This window comes from Stegostoma tigrinum, chromosome 29, assembly GCF_030684315.1.
Source record: "Stegostoma tigrinum isolate sSteTig4 chromosome 29, sSteTig4.hap1, whole genome shotgun sequence".
NCBI lineage: Eukaryota > Metazoa > Chordata > Chondrichthyes > Orectolobiformes > Stegostomatidae > Stegostoma > Stegostoma tigrinum.
Genome location: NC_081382.1, coordinates 39,654,794 through 39,678,507, shown reverse-complemented (window position 1 = coordinate 39,678,507; position 23,714 = coordinate 39,654,794). Strand labels below are relative to the sequence as shown.

Genomic DNA, 23,714 nt, shown 5'->3' with positions numbered 1-23,714 from the left:
AGCATCGAGTTATTTCCTTCCAATGGCTGGTAACAGCAAATTGGTTTCGGTGCGAGAAGGTGTGGCCCTGGATGCCCAAATGGGTACCGAGAAGAAGTATTCGCCCAGCCTGGCATTTATTTTCAGAGTTCAGGGAAATAGAATCTGTGTGTCGCATCTTGAAATTACGCGACACAAAAGGGCCAATTTTTCTCTTTTATGTGCATTTGGGTTCTGGGTGCATGAAGCAGCTGTAAAGTGGGCAAAGACTGACAAGAATGAAAATTGAAGATTGTTGCATCTGTGTCTCTGGCATTAGAGCAAAGATCCAATTTCAGGGAACGATATTCAGGGTCCGAGGACCTACATACTTTTAACGTTGCGGTCTGAAGCAAGACTGTGGAGAGAGGTGAGGCAGGTTGCAAATGCTAACAAGGGGCCTAGCAAATGTTTTAGGGGCCTGTGGTGAAATTGGGCTGCACTGAAAATAAAAAGCAGGCATTGTACAAATGTAGGAGCAGGAGTAGGCCATTCAGTTCCTCAGGCCTGTTCTGCCATTCAGTATGATCATGGCTGACCTGACTGCACCTTCAATTCCCAGGAGGCTAGATTCTTGACTAACAAGGCAGTCAACTACTTCGGGCCTACACCAACTTCCCTCCAGTTTTCATGTGCACGTGGCCCACATCAGCAGCCGTCAGCAAAGAAAGAAGTAATTTTAACTTTTCTTTTTAAGTTTGTGTGGAACCGGGATGACCTGAACTGGGGATGCTGTTCCCCACCTGCCCCCTCCTCCCCATTCCTGCGCCATCGGGCTAAAGCAGAGTGATCCCTGCTTCGCAGGTGAAGGAACACTCTGAATGTGGAATGAACCAGAGAGCTACAGGTGCCGGAAATCTGAAACGAAACCAGAAGTATTTGAAGAAACTCAGCAGGTCTGGCAGCATCGGTAGAGAGAGAAAGTACAATCAGCACACCGCATCCAGTGACCCTTTTCAGAATTGAACTGAAGAAGGGTCACTGGGGTGAGAAGCGTTAATTCTGCTTTCTCTCTCCACTGACGCTGCCAGACCTGCTGAGTTTCTCCAGCTCTTCTGGCTTTGAACCGGAAGGTGGAGGATGGACTAAACCTGAGGTAAAGAAAGCCTGAGGGCCCAGCTCCAACCTTCCTGAGTGGGCCCAGTCAAAAACTCACACTGCCCTGTCTGGTCTCTGCCTTCTTTATGTTTCTCAGAGGTTCCTGCAGGTACTCTCAGCAGTAGGGCAAGGAGGGAAGCAGCAAAAACATCTACTGGAGAGGGACTGTCTGATCTGCCTTGGAATGGCGGCCCTCAGTAGAATAAAGCCTTACAACTATCTGCATTGAGATTTCTATCCACTTCTTGCACATTGCACAGAATTTGAAATCTCATTCACGATGATGATATAAATTGTCCAGGCATGTCTGTGTGTGTCAACCAAGTAGAACATCAACCATTCCGATTACCAATTTCTGTCTGGGTTCAAATGCCTCACTAAAATCTTTTGATTTGTCTTCAAATATGAAGAACAAGCTAGATTCGCCATGTGATCTCAGATTAGCCCCCGGAAAATGCCTGCAGCGGAAGTCTGCTGCAGGCAGACAATGTCCAGGGATTTTGTTTTTGGGATAGGGCAGGTGGGGACATGAAGCTGTTGTCCTGGATAGTGTTGAGCTTCTACAGTGGTGTGCAGAGCTGCATCCATTCATGCAAGCGGGGAGCATTCCATGCTAACCTACACCTTGACGGATACACCAGGAGAAACTTACATCCAGAACCTCAACCTGAGCTACAAATCTTCTCAAAACTCGCTACCAGGAGAAAATATGGGCAAATTAAACAGAAAACAAAGACTGAAAAAGAACTTATGAACGCCATTTGTGCTGTTATCAACTTAACACAATTTTAGTCAACTATTTGGTCATACTTTAATACAACTGCTGGGCAGGTGGGGCTTGAACCCAGATCTTCTGACTCAGAGGTGCAGACACTACCGCTTGTGCCTTAATGCATACCTTACTCACACTGCCATTATCTATTCCCTAGATGTGTCAATTCGATGTTTATTCTTGGAGTATTTTGTTATCACAGTAAGTATAAATGCTTAGAATGCATTTGATGAGCTATGTGGTTGTGAATAATACTGTGATCCAGATAGGACTGACAGTAGCTGATGTTGGTTGAGGCACATATCTTGTTGCACCATGTTACTGTCCCTTCCTCAGAGCCAGGAGAGCCATTTTGCTTCAGAGGTCTGCCAAATAGCAAAGAACCAGTTTCTGAAAGGGCCTTATGGGGCAGTGGTAATGTCCCTACCTTGCTGCTGGGAGAACTAGATTCATGTCTCACCTCGCTCTAGAGATGTGTAACACCATCTCTGAATGGGTTGATCATCAAAAACTAAAGAGAAACCAGTTTCTGGAGCCCATAATAAGCGTAAGTTGAACAACTGGAAACACAGATGATTTCCTGGTGATGGTTAATGGATGAACAATACAATGGATGGTGTGGTGCACAGAAAAAAACACTCAGTTGGTTTTGTAATAAAAAAATGAAGAACAAGTCAGACTGAATATATTGAAAGTAAAGCTGGTTTCTGGCTTCAAGTCCCACCTGCTTGGGAGGTATGTGACAATATCACTGAACAGGTTGATGAGAAATATTCGTTAAAGAAAAACTGATATTCTCCCTCAATGCCTTTAGAGAGAGGTGGGCATTACTTGGGCTGGAGTGCATTATCTCCCCTTCCAGCTTTAATTTGACTTAATTCCCTCCCTTGTTTTCCTACCCTTTTGTAAGGCGTGGATGTCACTGACATCTATTAGCCATCCTTTGTTGCCCCCTTGTGAAGGTGGTGGTGAGCTGCCTTCTTGAACCGCTACAGTCCATCTGCAAGCTGACCCACAATGCCCTTTCATGTGGGAGTTCGAGGACGGTGACCGAGCCATACTGAAGGAACGGCGATATAGTTCCAAGTCAGGGTGGTGAGCGGCTTGGGGAGGTGACAATGCATGGAATGGTGTTCCCATGTACCTGCTACCCTTGTCCTTCTGGATGGAAATGGATTTGGAAGGTGCTGTCTGAGGATTTTTGGTGAATTTCTGCAGTGAATCTTGTAGATGGTATACACTGCTGCTGCTGAGCGTTGGTGGGGGAGGGAGTGGATGTTTGCGGATGTGGTGCCAATCAAGCGGCTGCTTTGCCCTGGATGGTGTCAAGCTTCTTGCGTGTTGTTGGGGCTGCACTCATCCAGGCAAGTGGGGAGTATTCCATCACACTCCTGACTTGTGCCTTGTAGATGACAAGTCAGGAGGTGAGTTATTCACTACAGTATTCCTAGCTTCTGGCCTGCTGTGATAGCTACTGTGTTTATGTGGTGAGTCCAGTTGAGTTTCTCATCAATGATAACCCCAGGGTGATGTTGATGGTGGGGTATCAGTGATGGTAACACCATTGAAAGTCAGGGATCAGTGGTCGGATTGTCTCTATTGGAGGTAGTCATTGCCTGGCTTTTGAATGTCACTTGCCACTTGTCAGCCCATGCCTGGATACTGCCCAGATCTTGTTGCATGTGAACACGGATTGCTTCAGCATCTGAGGAATCCCAACTGGTGCTGAACATTGTGCAAACATGGATGAACATCCCCACTTCTGACCTTATGATGGAGGGAAGGTCATTGATGAAGCAGCTGAAGATGGTTGGGCCGAAGACACTACCCTGAGGAACTTCTACAGAGATGTCTTGGAGCAGAGATGACTGACCTCATCAGTCATCACAACCATCTTCTCATCTGTCAGGTATCACTCAACCTAGTGGAGATTTTGTCCTCTGATACCCATTGATTCCAGTTTTTCTGGGGCTCCTTGATGCCACACTCGGTCAAATGCAGCCTTGATGTCAAGGGCTGTCGCTCTCACCTCACCTCTGGAATTCAGCTCTTTTGTCCATGTTTGAACCAAGGCTGTAATGAGGTCAGGAGCGGAGTGGTCCTGGCGGAACCCAAACTGGGCGTCACTGAGCAGGTTATTGCTGAGCAGGTGCTGTTTGATAGTACTGTTAGTGACAGCTTCCATCGCTTTCCTGATGATCGAGAGTTGACTGCAACGGTAATTGGCTGGAAACAGAAAGGGAAGTTGCTGGAAAAGCTCAGCAGGTCTGGCAGCATCTGTGAAAAGAAAATCAGAGTTAAACGTTTTGGGCTCAGTCACCTTTCCTCAGAACCGGACCTGAAACGTTAACTCTGATTTCTCTCAGCCAGACCTGCTGAGCTTTTCCAGCAACTTCTGTTTCTGTTCCTGATTTACAGCATCAGCAATCTAATTATTTGATAGTGGGCCTGGATTCGTCCTGCTTTTTGTCTGCAGGACATACCTGGGCTATTTTCCACATTGTCGGGTAGATACCAGGGGTTGTAACTGTACTGGACCAGCTTGGCTCGGGGAGCGGCAAGTTCTGGAGCACAAGTCTTCAGCACTATTGCCGGAATGTTGTCGGGGCCCACAGCCTTTGCAGTATCCAGTGCCGCATTATTGTAACACAGCCTCTGGTGTGCAGTGGTAGTTATTTAATTATCAGATTAATTCAGTGGTTCGGTGATTAGGTGGTAGGTTTATAAACTAAAAGAACTGGCTTCTACCCAAAAGGGAGCTGAACTGTGGGAGGGTTGAGCAGTCTGTAGATTGTAGGTAAACAGTTATAGTGTCATACAACATGTCAGCACAGAAACAGGTCCTTCAGTCCAACTCATCCGTGCTGACCAGATATCCTAAATTAATCCAGTCCCGTTTGCCAGCATTTGGCCCATATCCCCTCTAAACTCTTCCTATCCACATATCCATCCAGACCTTTTAAATGTTGTCATTGTACCGGCCTCCATCACTTCCTCTCGCAGCTCATTCCAGACACGCACCACCCTCTGCGTGAAAAAGTTGCCCCTTAGGTCCGTTTCAAGTCTTTCCCCTCTCCCCTTACACCTATGCCTGCTCATTGTGGACTCCCCTACTCCAGGGAAAAGACCTTGTCTGTTTATCCTATCCATGCCCCTCATGATTTTATAAACCTCTGTAAGGTCACCCCTCAGCCTCCAACACTCCAGGGAAAACAGACCCAGCCTATTCAACCTCTCTCTGTAGCTCTGACCCTCCAGTTGAGGAAGACAAACTAGTTCCTGCTCTTTCCTTAACTGTGTGAATGTTATTACCAGGTTAACAGTGAATATGAAGATGAACTCGGGATTAAATAGAGAGTGATGGATGTATTTTAATGAAGTGACAGTACACAGGCTACTAATCAATACCGCTGTTGATGCTAAAGACCTGTTTCAGGCTCTTGGTAGAGGTCAGTGCTCAAGCCAATACATTCAATAAATCAAATTTGAAAACATAATGTTCCAGGCACTTACCCGAGGTCCTCGTTTTCCAGGTGAACCTGGTAACCCTGGAGGGCCTGGGGGACCCTGTAGAGAAACAATTAACATTTATTTGAAACATGATACAGTCATTATTCTATCTCACAGTTCCGCAATTAGTTCCTAATCCTACTTGAGGTGACACAGTGGGTTATTTGCCAGAATATCTGTTTGATTTTCCACGGGAGAATTAAGAATTTTCAGGGAAACGATACAGACTTGACAAGGTCAGCTCTTAATGAGCCCATTACCGTACATGCTCATGTAAAAGTCAAATCTTTTTAAGACTTTTTTTAAGGTTAAATTTATGAGGTCGACTATTACACAGATACTAGTTTTGAGGGGCTGAAATTCACGCTATAGTCCAAAATACTGTAACATTCGCAGAAACGAAACTGGTCTCTAAATGAATAAAGAATAAAAAACACAATGAATTACAGTAATTACTGTAATATCTTCGAGTTCAGCAGGTACCTTTTATGCAATCTTAGTTCTCTGCTAAAGTATGAAGTCATGCCTTCTCATGAACCTCGTACAACATCCAACACTGGCCTTAAAATCCAAAATTCTATCCTTCTTTGAGTCATTTCATGCATGAATTCAGATGGATTCATGACTAACACATTTTCCATTTTCAAGCACCCACTTAGCAACGTTTTTCTTCTCCATATGCGGCCAATTGCTAGATTTACCTTGACTGGCACACTTTCGTTTTGGCGCCGTCTGAAGTCAGTTTGATACCTTTCTCCGATCTCTCTCACACCAGTTCCTCCGAGACACAAAATTCTCCTGCTGCTACACAGTTATTTACCTTCTCTGCAACTTCATAAACATTTCTGTTTAAATGCTGCTGTGTATTTTTCTGTTCTTTTTTTCTGGAATGCACTTTTACGCAAAATGATGAAGAGATTTCAAAACATGGACAGTGCGTGAAAAGAACTAATTTCCTCACTGAAACATTTATGTGCAAGATAATACCTCAACTCACAAATGTTGATCTGTTATTTGTGAAGGACAAGGGTCGACGTTTACAAGGCAGATATGGAAAATTCCAGATTTTATGGCCAAAACTGGCGGGTCGACTTTTACATGAGATCGACTTGTGGTCGAGCATATATGGTAATTGTGACGCAGTGATCTCTGCACTGCGGAATGAGATTTAGAAGGCACAGAGATGATCCAGCTATATTTTCTCTTGCAAGCCACCATCACTAATTGGTTCTAAATGTCTTCACCCATAGAAAAACCCTTGGTCACTACACTTTGGCAGAAATCAATTGTGAATTTCTCATGGCACACGTACACAGCAGTAACGCAGTCGTAATGTCACTGGACTCCAAATCCAGGAGTTCAGGCTAATGTTCTTAACAACCTTCATTGAAATCTCACCAAGGTAGAATTTAAGTTCAATTAATGCGTCTATTCTGGGGCAGTTATGATGGGCTGAATGGCTTATTCTGCACTGTATCAACATTCTGACACCATTCATGATAAACACTATCACAGTCCCTGTCTCATAAACATTCTGTAAATAAGATTAGACTTTCCCCTGTGATCTCTCATTACACCCAAGTGACCATATCGTTCTTCACAACTAGGCACTGGACTTGAAATGTTAACTCTGCTTTTCTCTCTCCACGGAACTGCCGAGTTTCTCCAGCAATTTCTGTTTCTATTTCAGATTACCAGTGTTTGTAGCTCATTGTTTGACTTTAATGATCCATCCTGACTTGTGCCTTGTAAATGGTATACAGCCCCCAAGAAACTGGGAAGTGAGTCATTCGCTTGTTTGACTTTGACATGGCCCAAGATTGCAAAAGACCCAAGACCATGTAGCCAACTTTAAAAGGATCGCTTTAAGGCACAATACAAAGATTCTAGTGGATTAACACTCGAGTAGATGACAAGTGCAGTTAAAGACACAGGGTAACTGTGACCCTAGGATTAGCTCTTAATGCATTTTGACTTCGCTATACAGTGAACAATGTCAAAATCTGCAAATGACACAAAGCTGAGAACAGTGGAAAGCAATGAGGAAGATAGAAAAAGGTTTCAGGTGGGCACAGACAAACTGATGAAATGACCAAATGCACAGTAGCTTAAATCTCCACCAGCAAAATGTCACGTCGTACGTTGGAAGGAAGAACATGGAAAGGAGTTGGAAGTGAAATTGTTTAAACAGGATACAGGAACTCAAAAACCTGGGTGTACACATGCACAGATCTTTGATAAATCCAGTCAATATTGGACGATAGCACGAAATCAATTTTCAAAAGTAGATTTAAAGATATCCCATGGGGTTAACCTCCGAAGGGCAATCAATATGCACTCACAAAAATAGGATTCTGCTTGAACCAGCTTCATGGCTTTATGTGGGAAAAGCTTCTGACTTGATTTTTGAAAACACATGACAACATCGGACACAAAGTACTGCCAACTTAAGTCTGGAGTTTTAGGAATCAAGGAAAATCCAGGAATAGATAAGTTGGCTGAATGGTAGGAAACTTTGTGCATTTGTAACAAAAGTTGTGGCCAAGGATCAGAGCTGGAGCCCTCACTAATTGTACTTTATATTAAAGATTCATATTCAGAAGTTTAATGCAAACGGTTCACAATTGCAGGGGATACCAAACTAAGAAAGGGTCAGTCCAATTTAAGGACAATAATCACAAAATAGATGCCAAGAAAATTGTACGACATAGTTTATACCATAAATGGGTTACATTAGCTCAGGGAAAGGGCCTTCTGCAGGCTTCATTTTCAACAGGGATAGGGCACGTGATATTATTGAACTGGTAATCCTTAAAGTCAAGTTCATGCATCGGTGACACCAGCTTAAACCTCACTTTGGTAGCTGGTGCAATTTGAATTTAACTAATATGTCTGTAATTTTAAGACAAAATTAGTCTGAAGGCGACCATGTAACCTGTGTCAATGGGTTCACTAATGCCTCTCAGAGACTGGAAATCTGGGCTGCTCTACATGTAACTCCAGACCCAATGTGGTTGACTCAACTGCCCTCTGACATAGCCACTCAGTTCAAGCGCAATTAGAGCTGAGGGACACACCAGGGTCCCTACGCTCTATGAAAGATTACAAAGGAACAATTTAATACTGAACTTCGAACCCAAGAGTACAGTCAGAGCAAATTACCGCAGGTACTGGAGTCGGTAGTGAAAATAAAAATCACAGCAGGTCAGGCAGCATCCATGGAGAGAAAGCGAGCTAAGTTCTGACGAAGAGTCATCTAGGCTCGAAACATGAGCTTGCCAAGAGTATCGTTTACAGATTAGAGAATTCTGAATGAGCGCCAGGTTAGAAAGACCAGTCTTCCTACCAGCTGGCATCCAAACTCCTCCTCCTGGAAATGTTGGCCATGACGCTCACTTTCACCGCCCCCTGCCCCCACCTTCCAACAGAACAAATAAACATGTTTCAGGTTCCTGTAGAACCAGCAACAATTCCCAAACACTAGCTTGTACGTCCCCAGGTTTTTTCCGTGCACTCCTGACCCAGGGGTGAGGAATTCCCAGTGCTGGAGGCAGGCCGCAGTGAAGTGTTCTGAAGGCAACTGGACTGTGAGGTGGAAAGAAACAAATTCCAAGCTTTAATGGAGAGAAGGTGGAGGAAGGCTCAAAGTGAGTTGCTCACGCACAGAGCCGGCGCTAAAGCAATGGGCTGAATGGCCACCTTCTGATCTCTGGTTCTGTGTGAGACATAAACACATACCCCTTAGTTTGGAATCATTTCTGTGGATTTTTACTGCCTCGCTTAGCTGTTACATGTCTTTTACTGCCTTGTTGTTGCTACACCTGGATATCATTCCCAGGTTCCCATGTTTCCTCAGCTCTTCCGTATCCAGCTGGTCATTAACCTTGCTGACAAGTGTCCACATTCCGGATGTTACTGTGTGGGCATTCCTTTTCCAAGAGCCCTGGGCCTTCCTTGCCCTCGTCTCTACAGAGAGACACGACGAGGACTTGCCTTGTGGTGTGTAGCGTCCCTGCCTTTGAGCTGGAAACTCGAGTCCCTGCTTTGACAGCCAAAGGAAGTATGTTGAATATACGGCCAGGCATGTCGCGCATGAACCTCATTAGCAGAGGGAGAGATCCTGGCCTGGACTGCGACGGAAGGGAGTTTGCAGCTTTTGCTGTCACCGTCTGCTGCTGTGCGCTGCATCAGGCATGTTATCGCAGCAACTCAGTCTCAACAGTCTGTAGCTCAGCACCTCAAATGGCGATTCCTTTGCCTCTGTAACGCTGCACTTTGGAACCTCCCTCCACCACCCTCTTGCGTGCAGTGCTCACTGGCACCATTTGCTGTCAGAACATCGCTCCTGCTGTTGTTTGGAACAACCGCTCGTTCCTTCTGGATTCTCCCGACAGCGGGAACATTCTCTTCCTAAACCCATGCTGCCTGGACCCGTCCTGACTTTGAGAACCGCGATGAAAGTCTCCTCCCGGCCTTCACTCTTGGAATCCCTCCGGAGCAGGTAGAGGCCATTCGACCCATCGAGTCTGTACCAACCCTCCCAAGAATATCTCACCCAGACCCACCTAATCAGCCCCCACCATCCCCGTAACCCTGCATTTCCCACAGTCAATCCATCCAATCTATGCTAAACATTACGGGACAATGCATGTTCAATCCACCTAGCCTGCACATCTTTCAACAGTGGGAGGAAATCAGAGCACCTGGAGGAAACCCACGCAGACACAGGGAGAATGTGCACACTCCACACAGACGGTCGCCTGAGGGTGGAATCGAATCCCAGTCCCAGGCACTGTGAGGCTGCAGTGCCCTTCTCCAGGGCCCTTCGTTTTTTCTGAAGAAGGGTCTAGGCCCGAAATGTCAGCTTTCCTGCTCCTCTGATGCTGCTTGGCCTGCTGCGTTCATCCAGCTCTACACCTTGTTATCTCAGATTCTCGAGCATCTGCAGTTCCTACTATCTCTCAGATTCAATTCATTCTGCCTTGCCATTCCTTCACTAAATTTCTCAGCTTTTCCACCTCTCTCACTTCCTTTCAAACACTCCTTAAAATCCATTCTTGGACCAAGCTATTGGCTATCTGTCCCTATCTTATGTTGCAGCTGTACGGGGCATTGAGTAGGCTACTTTGGGAATACTGTGTACAATTCTGGTCTCCTTGCTTTTAGATAGATGTTGTTAAATTTGAAAGGGCGCAGAAAAGATTTACGTTGCTGTGATTGGAGGGTTTGAGCTTTGGAGAGAGGCAGAATAGGCTGGGGCTAATTTCCCCGGAGTGTCAGAGGCTGAGGGGGTGACCTTATAGAGGTTTATAAAATCATGAGGGGCATGGATAGGATGAATAGCCAAGGTCTTTTCCCCAGGGTGGGGTGAGTCCAAAAGTAGAGGGCAAAAGGTTCAAGGTGAGAGGGGGAAAGATTTAAAAGGGACCTGAGGGGCAACATTTTCATGATGCGGAGGTGCTGGTGTTGGATTGGGATGGACAAAGTCAGAAATCACACGACCCCAGGTTATAATCCAACAGGTTTATTTGAAATCACAAGTTTTCAGAGTTCTTGATGAAGCAACAGAGCTCCAAAAGCTTGGGGTTTCAGATAAACCTGTTAGACTATAACCCAGTGTCGTGTGATTGCAACTTCTTCACACAGAAGGTGGTGCGTGTATGGAACGAGCTGCCAGAGGAAGTGGTGGAGGCTGGTACAATGACAACATTTAAAAGCTCTGGATGGATATAGGAATAGGAACGGTTGACAGGGATCTGGGCCAAATGCTAGCAAATGGGAATAGAATAATTTAGGATATCTGGTCGACATGGATGGGGTTTGGTTCCATGCTGTACGGCTCTACGTCCCTGTACTTCCGAACATGTTTCAGTGTCAAATAATACTCCTGCTCAGTGCCCTGGGGTGTTTTGCCGTTTGACACTTCAAGTAGCTAACAGATGTTGTTGATGCTCTCCTACAGGCTCCTGTTCACGTTTGGGCATTTGATTCCAACACAAATGATTGATTGAGCCGACTGCCCGGAAGTAAAGTGACACATTTAAGCTGGGATTCCTCAGGCAGCCTGTTTCACAGATGCCTTTGTAGGATTTGACATCGTGTCCCAGGTGCAAAGCTTGAAATCAAACACGTACAATGGAAGCAGCTGCGAGATATCATACATGATACTCATTTGAAGATTGATTTTTTACAATGGGTACAATGAATCGCCTTTTTCTTCAAATTTCCTTTCATATTGAACTACATCAAGCTTTGATGTTGTTTCAAAGTGATCGAGTTATGTTCATCTCTACCTTTGCTATGTCTCCTCTGAGGGTGATGGTTGTCACCACAGTATTAAAAATGCAAATGTTTCTTTAGCTACAACGGAATCAGGAAGACCAACGTTAAATTTGTTCCTGTTTTCTGAGTGTCTATTCCTTGGAGCGAGTTAATGGATAGCAACCAGAGTTACAGCCTGAGCTAGTTTGTTTGACTACCACTGGTAAGGGCTTAAGTGTGATATAATTAAGGGCTCCTTAACTCAAAGGCCAGTCACTTCAACACAAACGAAGGATTTGAACCAGGCATTCTCCTGATAAATGTTGCTTGTGTATGCCTTTCCCAAGCCATTCCTGCAGCTTGATCAAACGATCGATAATTTACTAGAATGACACCAGAAGTGAGGGATGTTGGACGCATGGAAAGACGAGAGAAATTAGGCTTATTCTCGCTGGAGCAAAGGAGCTTAGGAGGTGACCTTATTGAGGTTTTCAAAATTATGGACAAATTTGTTCCGTTGTCATGAGTTACTTGGGGATCACAATTTCAACCCTGTCAGCAAGACAGCAAGGAGTGAGATGAAGAGAAACCTCTTTACTCAGAGAGTTTTCAGGATTTGGAATGTGCTGCCTGGGAAAGTGGTGGAGGTGAATTCCATTAGAAGCTTCAAAACAGACCTGTATATATATTCAAAAGTGATGAATTTAGAAAACTACAGAGATAGGACGGGAGAGTAGGACTAGGTGAACAGCTCTTTCAGGAACCAGTGCAGAAGCGGTGGGGTCAAATGGCCTCCTCCTGTACTGTAAAATTCTATGATTCCAATTCTACATAACCTGAATCGATGCAGTCCTGCTCTGTGTATCTGGATGTTTTTGAATTAGATTATTGACAGTTGTTACAACTCACCAGGTGTGGCTTGAACCCAGGCCTCCTGACCTAGAGGAAGGGACACATGCCACTGCACAAGAATCCCTCCCTCACAGCACTGTGGCCGTATCTGACTCCCAGAAAGGCAATTCACTACCCATTCTCTTGTCTGGGAAGCTAGCAAACATGGGCTCAGACAGACACTCACATCTTATAATATAACTTACAGAAATCCTCAGGAACTTGACATTTTGACAGTTGAGAGACCATTTAAGTTAATAAAAATAAATCAAATGAAGGACCACTCAAAACATTAACTCTGCCTTCTTTCTCCACTAATGCTGCCAGACCCACTGAGTTTCTCCAACAGTTTCTGTTTCTATAACTTGTGAAGTTGCCACCCAGAATCTCCTCAAAAGCAGTTGCGTGGACTTGAGAAGGTGACAGTTATAAGAAGAAACAGTAAATAAACTCTGTGGTGAAATGAAGAAAAGGCAAAAAGTCACTGTAGCCCCACCCCTTCATTGGACAGAGATGACCGGTGGTAGTTTAACCTGAGGGTCACCACAGCTTGGGGCGAGGGGAGAGTTTGAGAAGGAGACTCCTTCTGACGGACTCCATTAGAGTCTGCTTTGCAAAACCAGCCCTCTACCCAACTGAGCTAACCGAGCCCCGGTATAAGGGAAAAACCAACTTGGAAATGCATGGACTGGAACACTATTTTGACATACACAAGGTGTGTTGGAGCAATATGCCTCATTCCCAAGTTTTTCTTTCTGAGCAAGCAACTGTTAATCATCAATGGATGTTGAGGAAGACTTCTCATATTGGAAAGCACTGCCTACCACTTCTCCGAGAATTACTGCCATAATAATGGGTGGGGAGGTGATGGCCTAGTGGTATGATCGCTGGACTGTTAATCCAGAGACCCAGATAATGTTCTGGGGGTCTGGGTTCGAATCCTGCCACGGCAGATGGTGGAATTTGAATTCATTACACATCTGGAATTAAGAGTCTAATGATGACTGTGAATCCACTGCTGATTGTCGGGGAAAAACCCACCTGGTTCACTAATGTCCTTTAGGGAAGGAAACTGCCATCCTTACCTGGTCTGGGCCTACATGTGACTCCAGACCCACAGCAATGTGGTTGACTCTTAACTGCCCTCTGGTCAATTAGGGATGGGCAATAAATGATGCCTGGTCAGTGATGCCCTCATCCCATGATTGAGTAAAAATAAATCCTGATTTCTTTTTCTCAACTGGCATGGTACAGGTGGCACTGTTTTATTTTAAAGCCTTAACTGCTATAAGACAATGGTTCTATCAGAGAAGAGACAGCAAACTAACTAGACCCCTTGGCTCAGCAATGCTTACAGGATGACACAAAAATTTGTGTTGGAATAACTTATGCTGCAACTTTAAGGGCATTTGAATGGCCATTGGATAAACATATGGATGATAATGGAATAGTGTCGGTTAGATGGGCTTCAGTTTGGTTTCACAGATCAGCGCAACATCGAGGGCCGAAGGGCCTGTACTGCGCTGTGATGTTCTACGTTCTATGACAGAACATGCTTTCTGCTAAACGCAAAATGGTATGGATACTGGACAGCTGAAACAAACATCGAGAACGCTGGAGAAACTCAGCATGTCCAACGGCATCTGTGGAGAGAGAAAACAGAGTTAACGTTTCAAGTCTGCTGTTACCCTTCCTCAGAATGTTAACTCTGTTTCTCTCCCCCCACGAATGCTCCCAGACCTGTTCAGTTTCTCCTGCTTTCTACAATTTCAAATATGCCAGTTTAGAAGCCAAACATCCACACCAGTCTGTCGAAAGGTCTAACTGAGAAATACATGTGACTGTGGCTTCTGAAAGTCATGCCTTGAAGCAATGATTCGCCTCTGATGGTTGGTTCTCATCTCTCCCCATATGTTTGTCAGGGGTTTGACATTAGTGAAATGATGTTTGCCCCCTGGCTATGAAGTCAGAAATCACACCACACCAGGTTATAGTCGATCAGGTTTATTTGAAAACACAAGCTTTCAGAGCCTCACTCCTTCTTCAGGTGTTTTCACATAAACTTGTTGGACTATAACCTGGTGTTGTGTGATTTCTGAGTTTGACTACCCCCGTCTAACACTGCCCCCCCCCCACCGCATCATGGTTTTAGAGATACAGCCAGACAGCACGGAAACTGACCCTTCGGTCCAACACGTCCGTGCTGACCATAATCCCAAACTAAACTAGTCTCCCCTTCCAGTGCTTGGCCCATATCCCTCTAAAGATGTCTTATTCATGTATTTAACCAAATGTCGTTTAAACATTATAACTGTACCCATATCCATCACTTCCCCAGGAAGTACATTCCACACATGAACCACCCTCTGTGTAAAAAAAGTTGCCCCTCACATCTATTTAAATCTTCCTCATCCCACCGGAAAAACATGCCCCCTAGTTTTGAGATCCCCCACCCTAGGGAAAAAAATACCTGCCATTCACCTCACCCTTATGGCTTTATAAACCTCCTTAAGGTCACCCCTCAACCTTCGACGGTCCAGTGAAAAAAGTCTCAGCCTATCCCGCCTCTCCTTACAACTCGAACCTCCCACACCCAGCAACATCCTGGTGAATCTCCATTAATAAGACTCCATTACCACTTTGGGGACGTGACTGGGTGCTACACTTAGGCAGACAGCTTTCACTTCTCAGTTGCGAGCCAGATCAGTGCAGGCGTGGACTCAAAATCTGAATGGATTAGTACTTCAGTTCACAGTAAAACAGCTCTCACCCCGATCAACTACTGCAAATCAAATCCAGCGCAAAGACTTCCCGATTCCATGGGAAGATTCATCCATGTGAATAAATCACCCAAGGTCTTTCAACCTGGCTGGATAAAAACAGATGTGTCTTTTTTTTCAATCTCCCACATCAATGTTTTGTATTTAGTTTTTTTACTGTATAATGATAAAAATATCAAAATCTTCTACATTTCTACAATTGTTCAGGAGTGTATTCGTAAATTTAAAACTGTACTTTTGCACTTCAAGAAACAATTTAAAAGAGCAGACTACAGGTGGGTTAAGAATTGCCAAACACTTGGAGTCATAGAGATGTACAGCAGAGAAACAGACCCTTTGGTACAACTCATCCATTATCCAGATACCCTGAATGAATCTAGTCCCATTTGCCAGCATTTGGCCCATATCCCTCATAAACTTTCCTATTCATGTACTCATCCAGGTGCTTCTTAAATGTTGTATTTGTACCAGTCTCCACCACTTCCTCTGGCAGCGCAATCCATACACACCCTCAGTGAGAAAAAGTTGCTCTTAGTTCCCTTTTAAATGTTTCCCCCCTCACCTTAAACCTATGCCGGATTCCCTCACTCTGGGGAACAGACCCTGGCTTTTCACTCTATCCATGCCCCTCATGATTTAATAAACTTCTATAAAAATGCCCCTCAGCCTCTGACAATGCAGGGAAAATAGCCCCAGCCTATTCAGCCTCTCCCTGTAACTCAAACCCTCCAATCCCGGCAACATCCCGGTAAACAACCATCTTTCTTATAGCAGGGAAACCAGAATTGAATACACTATTCCAAAAGTGATCTACCTTGCAGTTAAATAATTATAGAATGCCATCGGTGTGGAAACTGGCCCTTTGGTCTAACAAGTCCACATTAACCCTCACAGCATCCCCCATAACCCACCTAATCTACATGCCTCTGGACACTATGGGCAATTTCCCATGGCCAATCCACCCTACCCTGCACATCTTTGGACTGTGGGAGGAAACCCACGCAGACACAGGGAGAACGTGCAAACTCCACACAGACAGTCGCCGGAGGTTGGAATCGAACCCCAGTCCCTGGCGCTGTGAGGCTGCATTGCTAACCACTGAGCCACCGTATCACCCCAATGGGGTCTTGTGGTATTGTCCTTACCTCAGGGGGCAGGGCAGATCTGGGTTTAAGTCCCACCTGCCTAGAAACGTGTCACAACGTATGGATTTTAAAGTATGTTTACTTCAAAACCTACCTACAGCATTTAGGGACAAAAAGAAAGAAACACACAGTCAATGGAGGTGTTAGAAGGCATCTCCACAATCTTGATCAAATAGGTGGGACAGTGAAGCTGGCGGGCAGAACTATAGAATGACTGAATAGTTATCGCACAAGGAGTCCATTCAGCTTGTTGTGTTCACACTGTCTCTATGAAGGAGCAGTGCAATGCAAGCAACTTCCCCAAGCTTCCCCATAGCCATACATTTTAGATAATGAACCAATTCCATTCAAATGCACAGACCTCCACCATAATCTGCAGGAGTGCATTCCACACCCTGAACCCTCGCTGAATGTCAGAAGTCATTGCTCCTTCTGTTAATTACCTTAAATCGATGCTCTCTCTTCACCAAATGATTTTTCTCATATCTATTCAGTCCAAACCCCCTAATGACTTCTAATTAAATCTCCTTCCCAAGTCTCAACATCCCCAACCTATCCATGTAACTGAAGTTTCTCATTGCTGTAACCTTTCTCGCAATTTTGTTTGCACCCTCTCTGATACATCCACATCTTCCCAAAGCATGGTGCGCAAAACTGGACATAACACTCCAGTGGGAGCCACGGTGTGGAGATGCTGGTGTTGGACTGGGGTGGATACAGTCAGAAGTCACACCACACCAGGTTATAATCCAACAGGTTTATTTAAAATCAAAGGCTTTGGAGTGCAGCCCCTTCATCAGGTGAAGTGGAGAGATGCACACAGGCACAGAATATACAGGCAGAGAAATAACGACAAGATAATTCCAGGTAAATAAGAGTGCCAACTGATGAGTACAAACAGTGTGAGTAATGTCAGCAGGCTGAATAACAATCTTATAGCAGGAGGCAAACCAGTATTTTAAACTGATTTATTTCAAACCAGTATTTTAAACTGATTTCAAACCAGTATTTTGTACTGATTTATTTCAAACCAGTATTTTAAACTGATTTACTTCAAACCAGTATTTTGTACTGGTTTATTTCAAACCAGTATTTTAAACTAATTTATTTCAAACCAGTATTTTAAACTGATTTATTTCAAACCAGTATTTTGTACTGGTTTAGTTTATACCAATATTGCGTAGTAATGTATTTTATATCAGTATTTTGAAGTGATTTATTTTACATCAGTATTTTATACTGCTTGAACACATCTTCCTCACTTGTGCACTTGTGTCCCTATTGATAAAACGCAGGATGCTGTATGTTTTATTAATTACTCCTTTAACCTCTCTGCTACCTTCACTGATCTATAAACATATACATCCAGCTAACTCTGTATTAGCACATCCTTTCAAGCTGGACTCTTAATATAGTTTCTGTGTTCTTCCCACCAAAAATAATGAATTCAAACTTCTCTGCATTAAATTTCCCTCATCCCTTGTCCATCCATTCCATCAACTGCTCTATGTCATTTTGAGGTCCTTCTCACAGCTTACAATGTTTACACTCTCCCATTACAATGTTTAGTATCATCTACAGATTTTGAAACTGTGCCTGGGGTATAAGTCATGACTATGTACCAGGAACTGCAGGGTTCCAAACACCGGTTCCCACCCTCTTGAATTTTCTTCTGTCCACACAGCCCCTGGTGGCAGTGTTTGTCACCTGTAGTTAGCAAACTGGATGATTTCGTGGTCGTAGTTTTGTAAAATTAAAATACAAAGCTGAGTTTTAACCCCAGGCTCCTGGGCCTGGCCAAAGTTGCCATCAACATGTCCCGACAATGGGCACAAACCCTGACTGTCTGCCCCCCCCATCCAAAGCAACTTCCATGGCCAAGTGTGTGGAGCTGGATGAACACAGCAGGCCAAGCAGCATCTTAGGGGCACAAAAGCTGACGTTTCAGGCCTAGACCCTTCATCAGAAAGGGTTTGGGCCCGAAACGTCAGCTTTTGTGCTCCTAAGATGCTGCTTGGCCTGCTGCGTTCATCCAGCTCCCCACTTTGTTATCTCAGATTCTCCGCCATCTGCAGTTCCCATTATCCATGGCCAAGTGTACTTGGAATGATGTCAACCAATACCTTTGAGTCTTTCAGAGAGAGCTGGGTACCACATGGGCCAGTATGCATCATCTTCCCCTTTGACTCCATTTTGATCTAGTCACCTCCCCTAGAAACACAGGAAGGAGTAGGCCATTCAGCCCCTTGAGCCTGTTCCTCCATTCAATGAAATCATGGCTGATCTGTGGCCTGACTCTACATACCTACCTTTGGCCTATATCCCTTAATATCTTTGCTTTAGAAAAATCTACCACAGTCTTAAAGCTAACAACTGATCTAGTATCACATGTCATTTGTGGAAGAGAGTTCCAACCATAGTTGCCTCCCATTCAGTGGTTGTTAACTTGCTCGCCGAGCTGCCTTGTTTTTGTTCAGACGTTTTGTCACCACGCTAGGTTTCAGCATCAGTTTAATAACCATAGTAGCCCAAGCCTAACATAGACACGCACAGGAATTCCGAGAGGTATGGTTCTTCACACATACGTCAATCAGCAAACATACAGCATTGGACCCATATATAAACCCGAACAGATCAAAACTGGAAGTGACACTACTCACCATAACAGGCCAGACGGTATAAATTCTAAGAATAACATCGCTTCATCGGAGTGTCCACCAATGATGTTACCTAGCACTGTGACAAAATGTCTGAACGACACCGAGCCAGCTCAGCGAGCAAGTCAACAACCTCCCCCACAACCCGAGCCACAGATCTTTGCCAAAACTCCCTCCCTTTCTATTTATTATTGTTACGCGTTGGCCAGCACTTCCAATTTCATCAGGTGCGTAACTGGTTAATTTGGTGGGATTTTTTTAGGTTCGTCCACAGTGGGGAGTTGACTTTAGGACAGGGAAGGAGTCTGGAAGGGAAAGGACGAAACTGATTATTTAAATGGAGGATTATTTGAACGGTAAAAAAATTGCAGCATGCTGCTGTGCAGAGGGATCTGGGTGTTCTTGTGCATGAATCAAAAAAGGTTAGTGTGTAAGTGCTACAGGTAATTAAGAAGTCAAATGAAATTTTGTCCTTCATTGCCAGAGAGATGGAGATTAAAAATTAACTGGGATGTTGTAGGGAAGGGTCACCGGACCTGAAATGTTAACTCTGATTTTTTTATTCACAGATGCTGAGCTTTTCCAACAACTTCTGCTTTTGTTCCTGATTTACAGCATCGGCTTTTAGAAGCAGGGAGGTTATATTGCAGCTGCATAGGGAGCTTACAGAGGCCATACGTGGAGTATTGCATTCAGTTTTGGTTTCCTTACTTGAGAAAGGAAATACCGTCACTGGAGGAGGTGCGGAGGAGATTCACTAGGTTTATTCCAGAGTTGAGACTGTTTGCATATGAGGATAAAGTCAGTAGACTGGGATAATATTCATCGGAATTTAGGAGAATGAGGGGTGATCTTATAGAAACATATAAATTTGGAACAGATAGGATAGAAGCAGGGTGGTTGTTTTCACTAGCAGGTGAAGAGGGGGCACAGCCTCAAAATAAGGAGGACCAGATTTAGGACTGAGTTGAGGAAGAATTTCTTCACCCAAAGGTTTGTGAATCTGTGAAATTTCCTCCACAGTGAAGTAGTCGAAGCCTTATTGAATGTTTTTAAGGCAATGATAGATAGAGTTTTGAACAGCAAAGGAATGAAGGGTTATGGTGAGAGGGAGAGTAAGTGGAGCTGAGTCCACAAAAACATCAGCTATGATCTTACGGTGCAGGTTCAACAGGAGCCAGATGGCCCATTCCTGCTTCTGGTTCGAACGTTCTTATAATGTTTGCAGTACTTTGTGGATTTACAGTAAAACCTTTATAAATTGCTGAAAGTCTCTAGGTGCCGAATTCAACAAATGTATTGGTAGTGTCCTTTGGGGAAGGGAATCTGTTCGTCCTCACCTGGTCTATCTGAAATGTGACTCTAGATTCACAAGCACTGTGTGGTTGACTCCTAACAAACTGCCCTCTGAAGGAGCCCAGCGACCCATTATTCTTGGCACATTGGAAATGGGCAACAGATGCTGACCTGACTCTTGATGCCCACATCCCACGAACAAAAAGAATTGTAGTCACTCATAACTGATCCTTTTTTGTTAAAAGTAAAGTAGATCATGCAAGTAAAGTGGTACAGGGTGTGAAACAAATTAACAGCAATATGTTTCATATTCCTTATTTTGAAGATCAGATCAATTTCATTTCACTCAATCCACTTTGTATTTTCTGCAAAGGATAACATTTTCCACAAAATGATTATATTACCACAACATAACTTCTGCAGTTACGTAAAAAAACATCATTCTGAAGCAGCAACTTAATGTCTTGCAGGCCTGTAACTGCATTTTGTGGTTCTTCTGTGGTTATTTTGAACTCTGTGGATTCAAAATTCCTTGAATAGTTTGGTGGAAATTGGGGATTTATGGGAAAAGATGTTGTGCAGAATTAATTACTGATCCAGCTCGGGGAGCTGATGAAGAACAATATCACTTCAGCTGCTCATTGACCCAGGAGTGACAAGATGGGGATTTTTTGTAAAATGTAGGCCTTGTTGACCGAAACAGCATTTGTTGCCCGTCTCTAAGTGTTCTTGAGAAGAGGACAATTTTGAACTACTGCAATCCATGTAGAGACTCTCACTGCGCTGCAGCAGAGTGTTACAAGACTTTAACCCAGCAATAACAAAGGATTGATGATGTGGTTTTGCAATTGTAAGATACAGGAGCAGAATTAGGCCGATCAGCCCATCAAGACTGCTCTGCCATTTGATCAAGGCTGATATGTTCCTCAATCCCATTCTCCTGTCTTCTCCCCATAATCCTTGATCCCCTTACTAATCAAGACCCTATCGATCGCTGCCTTAAATACATCCAATGACTTTGAAATAACTCCTCCAAGGCTGGTATCCCATCACCAAGTCACCTTTTACTTACATGTGGAGAGTCTTTGACACTGATCCAGCTCCCTCAGAGACAGCTCTCAGGGTGAACAGAATGTCTGGCACTTCTGTTCTTATCTGTCAGTCAGCGCTCCCTGATTGGACCAGGTTAACAGCCCCAATCAGGAAACTCCTATTCTATGAGGTCCACCTGGTTGACCCCATTAGATTCAGGACAGACATGGCCCCTAAAGCCTTCTGCAGAGTTCCACAGACTCACCATCCTTTGGCTGAAGATATTCCTCCCTACCTCAGCTCTAAAGGATCATCCGTTCAAAATGAGGGGGTTCTACTCTCTCCTCCAAGTTGTGGAATTAATTCTTAATTTTCTGAAGAAGGGTCTAGGCCTGAAACATCGGCCTTCCTGCTCCTCTGATGCAACTTGGCCTGCTGTGTTCATCCAGCTCTACACCTTGTTATCTCAAAGTTCTTAAGGGGCTGGCTTCTTATGTACTTACTGCCCTTGGTCTTCAAGGTGGCGTAGGGGGCAGGTTTGGAAGGTGCTGTAGAAGGAGCCTGGGTGAGTTGCACCTTGGCAATGTGCAGGAAGTATATGTTTAAGGTGGTGAGTGAGGTGCCAATCAGGCTATCCTGTCCTGAAAAGTGACAGGCTGAAGTGTCATTGGACTGCACTCATCCTGGCAAGTGGTGAGTATCCCATCATGCTTGTAGACAGACAGGCAGAGAAGTTTGAATTCATTCATTTTAGCAGGAAGAACACAGTGAGACCTTATAACACACTGTGTACAGCACTAAAGGATGTTCTGGAGCTGAGGGACCTGGTTCTATTTATGTACACCTAATCAATGAAAGCAACAGAAGCAATTAAGATAATCATTAGACAGTCATGGGTAGCTCAGTGGTTAGCGCTGCTGCCTCACAGGGACCTGGGTTCGATCCCACCCTCGGGTGACTGTCTGTGTGGAGTTTGCACATTCTTCCCGGGTCTGTGTGGGTTTCCTCCGGGTGCTCCGGTTTCTTCCCACTGTCCAAAAATGTGCAGGTTAGGGTGGGTTGGCCGTGGGAAATTGCTCCATAGTGTCTAGGAATGTGTAGGTTAGGTAGGATTAACCATGGGATATAGGGGGATAGGGTGCGGGAGATGGGATGCTCTTCAGAAGGTCAATGCAGGCTGAATGGCCTCTCCCTGCACTGTAGGGATTGTAAGATTCATAAAACAACTGGCACCCTCAGCTTTAGGGAACCAGGGGCACTTTTGCAACAATAATGATGAATGTCATAGTCACTTTTGCTGAGACCAACTTGCAATTCCAGATTTTAGTAACTGAATTTGAATTCCACGAGCTGCAGTGAGTGGGCCTGTATTACCCGTTCAATGGCATTACCGTCATACCACCACCTCCCCAAAGCTGACAATGCAAACATGATTGGATAGCACATGTAGTGCTGGTGGGCCGGCAGTCTGACTGAGGCTGGCCCTCGGGTGCCTTTTGCATTAAACCAGAGAGCTCCAAAATGTTGGCACATCACTAAGTAATTCAGTGACAATTCACTGCTGACTATAACATCGTTGCCATGGCTTTATGGATGAGTGCAACTTCCATCTGCACTCAGAATGGTGGCTCCAAAACGGCAGAGAATTTCTTAGAGAAACAGAATATCAACGAACCACACTCCTTCTTTTCTTCAAGTGGCAATGTCTACAATCATTTGGTGCACTTACAGAGTTTGAGCACTACTGAAAGGAGACACATTATGTGGACCATTCACAAGAGTGCCAGAAATATGGCCCTACAGGCTACTGCCTGCAACTGTTCTTTTTCCATTACATCAGCATTTCTTGTGAACTGCCTTGAAGAATACGAGATAAAATACAACAAGTTTTGATCAAATGCATCTTTGTGCAGAAACACTCAATTGAAGAGAGTTCAGAAAGGATTTACAAGGATGTTGCCAGGGTTGGAGGGTTTGAGCTACAGGGAGAGGCTGAAATAGGCTGGGGCTATTTTCCCTGGAGCGTTGGAGGCCGAGGGGTGACCTTATAGAGGTTTATAAAATCATGAGGGGCATGGATAGGGTGAATGGGGTTGGGGGAAGTCCAAAGCTAGAGGGCATAGGTTTAAGGGAGAGGGGAAAGAATTAAAAAAGTCCAGAGGGGTAACTTTTTCACACAGAGGGTGGTGCATTAGTGGAATGAGCTGCCAGAGGAAGTGGTGGAGGCTGGTACAATTATAACATTTAAAAGGCA

The 23,714-nt window shown here is 44.5% G+C and overlaps 1 protein-coding gene across 3 annotated transcripts in view; it reads right to left on the bottom strand.

The window, feature by feature from the left end:
* Positions 1-23,714, bottom strand: part of col27a1b (collagen, type XXVII, alpha 1b) — a 660,800-nt gene that overhangs the window by 482,968 nt on the left and 154,118 nt on the right. For all 3 annotated transcript variants that reach the window (XM_048559048.2, XM_059638229.1, XM_048559047.2), the window contains exon 4: positions 5,402-5,455. In XM_048559048.2, the coding sequence (XP_048415005.2) occupies positions 5,402-5,455 (54 nt within the window). The remainder of the gene's footprint in view (positions 1-5,401; positions 5,456-23,714) is intronic.